Source organism: Mus caroli, chromosome 1, assembly GCF_900094665.2.
Source record: "Mus caroli chromosome 1, CAROLI_EIJ_v1.1, whole genome shotgun sequence".
NCBI lineage: Eukaryota > Metazoa > Chordata > Mammalia > Rodentia > Muridae > Mus > Mus caroli.
Genome location: NC_034570.1, coordinates 144,210,388 through 144,221,267, shown reverse-complemented (window position 1 = coordinate 144,221,267; position 10,880 = coordinate 144,210,388). Strand labels below are relative to the sequence as shown.

Below are 10,880 nucleotides of genomic sequence, written 5' to 3'. Positions count from 1 at the left end.
CTCACTTTGTAGACCAGGCTGGCCTCGAACTCAGAAATCCGCCTGCCTCTGCCTCCCGAGTGCTGGGATTAAAGGCGTGCGCCACCACGCCCGGCTGTAGCTGCTTTCTTAATCCTTTAAGATGATTCTTATTACTTCAAGAAAAGTTGAATTAGAACTCACTGATAGTCCAGATTGGTCTTGAATTCTTGATTGTTTAGTGTCCCAGGTGATAGGGTGTGGTATAAGCTACTGTGCCCAGCTAAGAAAGCTTTCTAAGTGCACAGGTATCCTTGCAGATCAAAAATGAAAAAGAATGATTCCTGATTGGAGTGTATGATATTTGGACATCCTTTAAAAGATGTTCAGATACTAAGGAAACAAAACCAATGGTAAAAGCCAAGCTGTAACATGTACTTAGGATCTCAGCAAGTGGAGGTAATATCATTCTTAAGTTACTTGAAACTTTGTCTTCAAACACAGAAATGGGAAAAATACTATGGGGAAGGATGTTTAATATATGGGTATCTTTGAGTAGTCTTGAAAGAGTCTTCTAGTTTCTGCAAAACAAACAAAAAACCCAAGTACTGACACTTGACTTTTCCTTTTGTAGATTGTACCACCCCCGCCCATACTTAGTGACACCTCTGATAGCACAGCAAGTACCGGAGAAGGCTTACCAGCACCCATGGGAGGGCCACTTCCTCCTCACCTGGCTCTCAAAGCAGAAGGTAAGTGACTTGAATATATGTACTTAATGGAGGATAGCACAATCATGCTTGGTCACCTCATCTTGTCATTGTATAGAAAAATCAATAAACATGTTTATTAGGTGATCCCACTCAAGCTGCCACTGTTGTAGGGTTTGTTCTGTTTAAAAGATTTAAATTTATAGGTGTTTTACCTGCGATACTTACGGGCCACCAAGTGGGTTATAGAATTTTATGAGTTAGTTGCCTTTTATATGGCTGTGTATCAGGCTTAGAGGGCTTTGCACATATTAGATACTCTGGCTGAATTTTGTATTACATCCACCTTTTGTTTTGCCCTACCTGTATACCTGTAAGAGGATTTGTGGTTTCTAGCCCTGCTGAAAATTTTATTTGGGTTATTAAGGGCAGAGTAAGATTTTGACCAGGTTTCTAACAAATACTGAAACACAATTTACAGCATCTATCCTATTTTGACTTGAACAAATTATGAAACTAATCTGTCACTTTAGAGTTCATGCATATTGATGTTTGCCTGAAGTACCTGTGGAGGCCACAATAGGCCACCACTCCTCACAACTGGAGTTAACCTGAGCCTTCATGGGTACTGCATATCAAACATGAGTCTTGTAAGAGAAACCAGTGCTCCTAACTGCTGAACCATCTCTTTAGCATCCCACTCTGGGTTTATATAGAGTCAAAACTTCCAGGGGCTCCTAATTATTAGTCCTGGGATTAGCATTCTTTTCAGAATTAGGTTTTGTGTTTCTGTTTTTATTTAGGCTGTAATTTGGAGAATGAATTTACACTTTCAGATTCTCCTGTTTCTACTTTCCCAAAGCTGGGCTTTAGGCATGTTCACCACACCTAGTGTTATTCTGTGGTCAGGGTTGAACCCAGTGCTTGCTTGGTGCTTTGTAGACGTCTTGGCATTGTATTAAACAAACTTCATTTCCAGCATCTCTAAAAAATGTTTTACTTAAAAAGATGTGTTGCTTTTGGGCCAAGCACGGTGGCATACTCACCTTTAATTCCAGCACTTACTTGGAAGGCAGAGGCAAATAGATCCTCATGAGTTCAGAGGTGTTCTGGTCTACTTACCAAGTTTTGGTACAGCCAAAGCTAAATAATATAGAGACAGACTGACCTCCCCTGTGTGTATTGTATTCAAGAACTCCCCCCCCCCTTTTTTTTTTTTTTTTTTTTAAAGAACAAGTGTATAGAAGACAGGAAAAAATACATTCAGCTTTTAATGCAGACTCAGATTATTAGGTTCATACCTTTACCAGCTAGACATTTCCTAGCCTGGATAGTTTTGTGCTTTGTTATTTTATATATAAAAACAACTGAAATAAGTATGTCTTAAAAGTACACATTAGTGGGGCTGGAGCGATGGCTCAGCAGTTAAGAATGCTGACTGCTCTTGCAGAGAGAGAGAGGTCCTTCGTTCAATTCCCAGCAATAGCATGGTGGCTCATGACCATCTGTAATGGGATCTAATGCCCTCTTCTGATATGTCTGAAGACAGCTACAGTGTCTTAAGTTAAAAAAAAGTACAGATTAGTGCTGAGTAGAAAGAGTCAACCAAGTATGAGTACTTGTGTTCTATACCCCACCAGCATCCATATTGTGTAGACAAATGGTTCTGTGGGAATGTTGGCCTGCTAGGTACCTAAATATACTAGCCCAGTGAAAAGCTGGTCAAATAAGAAAGGGTTTATTTATTCTGCTTTATAGTGCATGACAAGATTGAAAGTGGCAAAAGCGTGGACAGCTGATCACCTGGCAGAGAGCAGGGAATTTGTGCTGTTAATTGTTAGTTTGTTTTCTATTTTCATTATCCAAACAATGGGACACTTACAGTGTCTTGTCTTCTCTCATTAACCAAGAAAATCTCTTAACAGACCATACCATGGGATTGAGAGTAAAGTTGCCAGTTAACATTAATTATTAGACTAAACTACTTGACTGCTTCCTGGAGGTTACACTATGGCCGCCACATGCATAGACATAGACAACCATAAATAAATAGGCTGACCAATACAGTCCTGATTATTTCAGATGTCCTTCCAGATTATTGAAAACCTGTATACAAACACGTAGTCAGGGACATTTGTTAAAATATGTAGCTTTCTTCCCCCAAACTTGGTTAATTAAAAGAGCAATTTTCTTTTTTTTATATAGCAGAAAATAATTCTGGAGTTGAGTCTTCTGGCTATGGCTCTCCTGGACCTACTTGGGACCGAGGAGCCAACCTTAAAGATTACTACTCAAGAAAGGAAGAACAAGAAGTGCAAGCGGTGAGGAATCTTACATAGTGTTAATTTAAATTCTTGAAAATGGGACTTGGGATTTATTTCACAGCAGAGTTGAGTACCTATACAAGTTAATAGCACATTGAGTTGTTGGTTTGTTTGTTTTGAGACAGTCTTCAATCCCAGGCTGGCCTTCATTCCAGTGGCCCTAGCTAAAAAGCCTGTTTTACTAGTTGGTTGTATAACCCTGGAGTACATGCTTGTAGTCTCAGCATTAAAGAGAGGGTCAGGAGAATGACTAGTTCAAGGCCAACCTGGATTATAGTGTTCTAAGAACATAGTGATATCCTATCTCAAAAACACAGGCTCGAGCTGGAGAGATGGCTCAGTGGTTAAGAGCACCTACTGCTCTTCCAGAGGTCCTGAGTTCAAATCCCAGCAACCACGTGGTGGCTCACAACCATCCTTAATGAGATCTGACGCCCTCTTCTGGTGCACCTGAAGACAGCTACAGTGTACTTATGTATAATAATAAATCTTAGAAAAAAAAAAACAGGCTCAGTGATAAAGTGGTTGACTAGTCATGTTCAAACCCCTGGATCTCAGCACTACAAAAATAAAAATCTGGCTTTATATTGAAAAAAAAAAAACCTGTACATTATTATTGTGCAGCCAAATTTACTCATCATTGATTCTACAGACTCTAGAGTCAGAAGAAGTGGATTTAAATGCTGGGCTTCATGGAAACTGGACACTGGAAAATGCTAAGGCTCGTCTGAACCAGTATTTCCAAAAAGAAAAGATCCAAGGAGAATATAAGTACACCCAAGTGGGTCCCGACCACAACAGGTTTGCTTGTTTCACTATTTTCCTTGTAAAAAGTTAAGGTGGTTTGACTTTATGCTTATTAACTAAATGTTACTCAGTTAACTGTGTGCGCCAGCAGTGAATTGTAAAAAGATAAATATATAAGAATTACTGACTTGTAGTTTACCATACTTTTTTAAAAGAATGTAATGCTATTCTATAAGAAGTCCTGCAAAAGTCTGTTGCTGGACTTTGATGTCAGTTAATATCTACTGTGGTGGTTTGCTACGAGTTGACCTAATTGGCCAGAGGCGGTGATTCCCCCCCCCCCCAGTGTAGTTATTGGCGATATCTTTAAATACTTAAATGGTTCTGGTATGTTTTGTTGTCTTAGAAGTAGATTGTATGTATTACCTATATCCAAATTTGATTTCAGTTTAATGTTGGCAGCTCTTTTAAGAGTCCCGTTACTTGAGTACCCTGAAGTTAAAGGATCGCGAAGTTCTTAAATATGGTTTAAATTAGAATGCCTTTTTTTTTTTTCTGTTAAGCTTTTAAAACAATGTAAGGGAAGATATGTGACCGTATGTTTCTCAGCCTGCTTGATGTTCTTCCTAAGAGCATTCCAGGGTGTAGTACTTATTACTCCCAGGAAGGCTCATACAGATTAGATTTCTCAGGGAGGCACTGTATTTTTATTGGAAGAGAAAAGGAAGTGGTTTTCAAAATATTTTGATTCGATTTGCTATCTTTAATTATACAAAATAAATTATCCAAAATAAATTTAAAACATTTTTCTGAAATTAAAGTGTTCTCCCTTGGGTGCAAGTAGCAACCCTAAAATTATTACACAAAACAAAACAAATTGACCACTTACTAAAAATGATGAGAGCATGGCTCCTCCTGCTTCCTACTACTTTGTTCAGTCCTGAATTCTCATACTATATTTAGTGTTATATTTTTAAGAGTGTTCTCCGTTTTGGTATCAGAATTTAAAAAACAAAACTCCCAGGCTGTAAAAAGACTTCATTTCCTTTAATACTTTGTCTACAACTTATTGTACTTGGCAGCTCCTGGTGGTTTTTCTCTTAAGAATAATTAGAAAGGCTGGCGATAAGAGCTCAGGGTTGGAATGTTTGTATAGCATGCATGAGGCCCTGAGCTCAAATTCCCAGCATTAATGTTACTACTAACTACTACTACCACTTTTACTATTTTTATCTAAGTATTCCTGAAGCTCATTGAATTGCTGCCCTCCCAACCCCCCAACCCACCCTTCAAAAAAAACCACCAACATTTGATGTCAGTATTTTACTGATTTCTGATGTAAAACAAAGAATTCAGGACAAAACAATGTAAGAGGCAGACAGTTGGAGCTGGGACACATTGCTCCTGTATGTCCTTTATTGAAAGGCATAACAAGACAGCAACACCAGAGGTCTGTGTTCATATACACATGTGCTGATGCTTAGGCTGAACTAAGCAATCACATGGGAAACTATTGTAAACTGATTTCTGGTGTTGCTGTTCCCCCCTAGGTGGAGGAGAATGAGATTGAGTGCTGACTTTAAGCCTGGCTGAGAAACATACTGTCATCGGTGTCATTAATGAAAGGGTGGATGTTGTTCCCCTGAAAGCCAGTGGCCTTTGACCCCCTTGAAGCCCTTGTGCCTGAAGGTCAGTTGACAAAGAAGTTGAGGAAGGAAACTAACTTTTTTCCCCTTAAGTTTCTCCTAACCTTTTATTCACAGCACAAAGACAAGTTTGAATGTGCCTGAGCAGTAAAGGACCGGCATAAAAACCTAAAACCTATATTTACTCCTAGAGCCTGCTAGCAGTTTTAGCTATCTGTAATGTGAAAAATGACTTTTGTTCTTTAGGCCCTGGTTTAAGTATCTAAAAAAATAGGCTAAATTTTTTTTGTAACCAAGGACTTCTTCCAGCTTGAGATAAATTGGAACTCTGCTACAGGTGCTACTGGTATATAGTGGTTGCATGTATAAATTACCCTAACAGGTTGCAGTTGTAAGTTAGTTCAAACACTTTTGAAGAGTCTGGTGTGTTTCTTAGCTCTCAATTACAAACAATTTTCTTTCATTGAAAGCATTTTCATATTCAGACTCCAACCTTGGGATAAAAATAGTAAATCAATAATCTAAAACCATAACATTTTCTTTTCATGGAAAGAAAGCTCATCAGCTGTTTTTACCTAATGACATATATTTGCAGTTTACATACTTTCTGTTCTAGGATTGGACAAAAATAAGTGTTCGAAATGGTTTTTGCTATAATTTTTGTCTAATGCAGTTGGAAATCCTCCCTGACTAGGGAGATAAAGGAGTAATTTACGGTGGTAAATTTCTAACCTTGTTTGTATATGTTGTTACAGGAGCTTTATTGCAGAAATGACCATTTATATCAAGCAGCTCGGCAGAAGTAAGTGTAATTGCTTTTTTTAAATGCTCTTAAACATTTTTGCAGAAATATTTTTACATTGAAGGCTTGGGCTACTATGATAGAACATGTAACAATGTAAAGAAGTTATTAAATTTTCCAGGAAGAGAATTTTAGCCTATTACATTAATAGAAAAATTTATTCATTTAAAGGAACAATAGATTGAGTACACATAGGGTCTTAGGAGTTGGTAATATTGGCAAGTAAGAGAGGGAAGGTGTTAGCAGGCTAGGGAAAGTAAAGCTAAGGAGGTGCACAGTGGACAGAGCCCTTTGTCCTAATAAGCAGCTGCCAGTGCCTGTGGGAACTCACTGGTCTAGGTCTTGGCATATGCCAAAGAAATCTATTGGTAGCAAGGTTTAGGTCTCAATAGTACCTGCCGCAATGTTAATATAATATTGATCTTTAACACCAGCTTTATCTCCCCATCTGCATATACAAAAGATGCCAATGTAATATTTTAGTGGCCAAAGAAATCATGAAGGATTTTTAAAGTTCTAGGTTAAAATAGGAAAATGGAATTTAACAAGGGTTGGATTGGATAATAGAATTAAATGCCTAAAAATAGCTATTTGACTACATGACAGCACCGTCAAAGTTAGGCATGGTGATAAGTACCAGTATGCCCTGTATGGATTGCTAAGGTATAAAGAGGATTGCCCATAAATTCCAGTGTAGTTTGGGTTTCAGAGTGAAACCTTGCTTTAACAAACAGGATGCTGGACAGTGGTTGCACAAGCGTTTAATCCCAGTAGTTGGGAGGCAAGGGAAGGGGCATATCTGAGTTCAAGGCCAGCCTCTTGTATACAGAGTGAACTCCAGGACATCCTGCGCTACATAGAGGAAAACCTGTCTCAAGGAACAAAAGGAACAGTAAAACTGTAAAACCCCAGTTTTGTTTTGTTTTTTTTTTTAAGATTTATTTATTATATATAAGTACACTAGCTATCTTCAGACACTCCAGAAGAGGGCGCCAGATCTGGTTGTGGATGGTTGTGAGCCACCATGTGGTTGCTGGGATTTGAACTCTGGACCTTNGGAAGAGCAGTCGGGTGCTCTTACCCACTGAGCCATCTCACCAGCCACAAAACCCCAGTTTTTAAGTAGTCTGAAATAAATAGGTAAGATTATAGATTTAGAAGATTTTTAGACAATTAATTAGAAGATTAGTAGAAAGCTATGAAGTTTGGTTTCCTGCACAACAAAACAAGCTGAGGTGCTTGCCTACCATGAACAAATTCTTGGGCTGTTTATCAGTATAATGTGCAAAAATTGTTCTTTTGTGTTGGGTTTCAGTGCTGTAGTAAGTTTAGATTTAGAAGGACCTGAAATTTTTCTATGAAATAAACCCCAAACCAAAATTTAAGTGTGAGGGCTGGTGGCTTGTAGCTTAAGTTAGTTAGAGGATTATTTGCATAATATTCTGGGGCCTGGGGTTGATCCCAAGTACCACATAAGCTAGGTAAGGAGGTACAGACCTAACACTGGGAGATGATGCAGAAGAATCAGAAAAGTGTGTCCAGAGTGAGAGTAGTAATACAGAATATGTGAGACCCTCTGTAACAACAACCAAAAACAAAACAAAAAAAAAACCCACTTGTTGGAGGCTATGCTGTCTGATTCCTCTCAACCAGACAGAAACCATGAGATCACTAACCCTGAGAAAACATAGATGATATCCATGTTAGATGATAGGCTTATATTCTTTTTATTGAACACTAAGATTAAGACCTATTAGGTATGTTGGGATACAATAGGCTCTGTACCTGTTTTACTGACAGACTTTAAATTTGTACCATATATAATAACAGTGGCTCAATTCATTTGATCAGGAGAGTTAGAAAAAGGTCCTGAAATACTTTGTATAAAGAATTCTGTATAAAAATACTTTTTATACTTTGTATAAAGAATTCTGCAACTTAACAAAAATACTTATGTTTAGCCTATGGAAAACTTTGCTATATAACTTGTCAGTTTTCACTTGTTTTTTATTTTGAATCAGCTTCTCACCATGTAGCTCTGACTTGTATAGAACTGACATTTTGTGTTCAGTCTGTTTTTACTTTGATACTTTAAAGCATACTGAAGTAGTTGTGACAGACAATGGACTTGTAAGTAAGGCTTTTTTATAAACCTTGCTCTCATTAAAGTTGTTTTGGAACCCTGGGCTCATATAATCTTAAACTTCAGAGATAATTCAGTAGAAATATCTTAACAAATCAAAGCAGTGACTGTATATTCAATTTTGTCTTATACTTGTTTTCATTGTTTTAAATCTGATTTAATGGCATGCAAGTAATGACAGTTTAGGGGCTGGAGAGATGGCACAGAGGCTAAGAGCTACTGGATGCTCTTCAAGAGGTCCTGAGTTCAATTCCCAGCAACTACACTGGCTACAACCATCTATAATGTGATCTGGTCCCCTTTTCTTGGCCTACATGCATACAGTATATACATAATAAATCTTTTTTTTTTTTAATGTCAATATTGTGCCAGTCTTTATCAAAATGATTAGTTGTTAGGTTGTAGAATTTTATTTGGTTAGTGAATAGAATGGGAAGATCTGTGCTATAATTTATATTAATGGTTCTTTAGTATATAAATATCTAGTTGTTATGGTTCTTTAAAGCTCAGTTCTATCTTTGGTAATCTTTATAGGGATTTTCGCACGTGAACATGGATCAAATAAGAAATTAGCAGCACAGTCATGTGCCCTCTCACTTGTCCGACAGCTCTATCATCTTGGAGTGATTGAAGCTTACTCTGGGCTTACAAAGAAGAAAGAAGGAGAGAGAGTAAGTTCTTAGGCATAAATGTAGTATTTGGCTAAAGGAGTTGAATTTATAGTTTGAGGGATGAGTTGGAAGAGGGGCATTAGAATGGGGATGGAAATTAGGGTTTTTAAATGCCAAACAAATAATGTTTTATTTCTGAGCTATATTCTGTGAGCTCAGCACTTAGTGATGAAGAAATTTAAATGTTGTACTGATCAGTACTCTGAACTTGTGTTTACAGTGGCCACTGAGTGAGTTGTTGATGAAATTCTCACTTAGAGTTGTTGGTTTCTGGCAATTAGTAATAATAGCCCTAATGTCAGCTGTATATTAATTAGTTTAGGTGAAATTAGTAGTGGATATATTGATGATTTTCTTTACTCCTTCTTTGTAGGTGGAGCCTTACAAAGTTTTCCTTTCTCCAGATTTGGAGCTTCAGCTGCAAAATGTGGTTCAAGAGCTAGATCTTGAAATTGTGCCCCCAGTAAGCATATATACAGCTTTGTAGTTTACCTTGTTTTAGAGTCTTTCCTTAGGAGCATACCTCCTTTATTTATTTTTGCTGTTTTTTTTTTTTTTTTTTTTTTTAAATAGCCTGTTGATCCTTCTATGCCAGTTATACTTAACATTGGGAAATTGGCTCATTTTGAACCATCTCAGAGACAAAATGCAGTGGGAGTGGTTCCTTGGTCACCTCCACAATCCAACTGGAATCCTTGGACAAGTAGCAACATTGATGAGGGACCCCTTGCTTATGTAAGTGCAATATGGGTTCTTAGATCTTTATTTTCCTTTGTATCTTTCTTTAGGTCAGAGTTAAATAGATTTTGAATGTTTTCTTTTTACAGGCTTCTACAGAACAAATAAGCATGGACCTTAAAAATGAATTAACATACCAGATGGAACAAGATCATAATTTACAAAGTGTGAGTGTTGGAAGATCTTATACATAAATTGTCTAGAGCTTAAAATACATTGTAGTTAGATTGAATGACAGGTTTGTACCAAATTGGTAATTATAGTTAATTATGACAGTGGCTATTCAGGACCTATGAGTGAATTGGACTACTTTCTTGGTTTTTCAGTATTAGGTGGTTTGAATACTTTTACAGCAAATGTAAAGTGATAACATTGTTTAACAAGTCATTACAAAATGGAAAATACTTTTATAATGTTTATGAAGACTTAAGAATGAACTAGAGTATGAAGATCACATTTTCTAGAAATTTTAGTGGGAATCAATTTTAATAGAGAATAATGTTTTCATTCTTTGAAATAATACCTCAAGTACAGAAAGCAGTACTCATTTATGGAAATGATTTAAATAACTTAAACTTAAACTTTGCTAAACCAGGTGTTACAAGAGAGAGAGCTGCTTCCTGTGAAGAAATTTGAAGCTGAAATTCTGGAAGCCATTAGTTCAAATTCAGTTGTGATTATCCGAGGAGCTACTGGTTGTGGTAAAACCACACAAGTTCCACAGTACATTTTGGATGACTTTATCCAGAATGACAGAGCAGCCGAATGCAATATTGTCGTGACACAGGTAAGAAGTCATTGTTTGTCTTGGAGTTTATAGAGTTCTAGCAATTGTTTGAGATTTTATGGTCAAGCAAGTTTTCAAGATTGTTAAAACGCAAACACTCTCCTACCCACGACCCCTTGGGGATTTGACCTAAAAAGCCTTGACCATGCTGGACATACACTCTTTTTTTTTTTTTTTTTTTTTTTTTTTTTTTTTTTTTTTTTTTTTTTTTTTTTTTTTTTTTTTTTTTTTTTTTTTTTAATTTATTTTTTTTTTTAAGATTTATTTATTATATGTAAGTACACTGTAGCTGTCTTCAGACCCTCCAGAAGAGGGCGCCAGATCTCATTACAGATGGTTGTGAGCCACCATGTG

At 37.0% G+C, this 10,880-nt stretch overlaps 1 protein-coding gene across 3 annotated transcripts in view; it reads left to right on the top strand.

Annotated features, from left to right (window-relative positions):
* Positions 1-10,880, top strand: part of Dhx9 (DExH-box helicase 9) — a 36,089-nt gene that overhangs the window by 8,769 nt on the left and 16,440 nt on the right. The window contains exons 4-12 of one of the 3 annotated variants that reach the window (XM_029477691.1): positions 593-710; positions 2,877-2,989; positions 3,645-3,793; positions 6,141-6,187; positions 8,865-9,001; positions 9,375-9,464; positions 9,575-9,736; positions 9,829-9,906; positions 10,335-10,526. In XM_029477691.1, coding sequence (XP_029333551.1) covers positions 593-710; positions 2,877-2,989; positions 3,645-3,793; positions 6,141-6,187; positions 8,865-9,001; positions 9,375-9,464; positions 9,575-9,736; positions 9,829-9,906; positions 10,335-10,526 — 1,086 coding nt within the window. Of the gene's footprint in view, positions 1-592; positions 711-2,873; positions 2,990-3,644; positions 3,794-5,339; positions 5,429-6,140; positions 6,188-8,864; positions 9,002-9,374; positions 9,465-9,574; positions 9,737-9,828; positions 9,907-10,334; positions 10,527-10,880 lie in introns of those variants that run through there. The other 2 variants (XM_021161044.2, XM_021161054.2) reach the window with 2 other exon arrangements.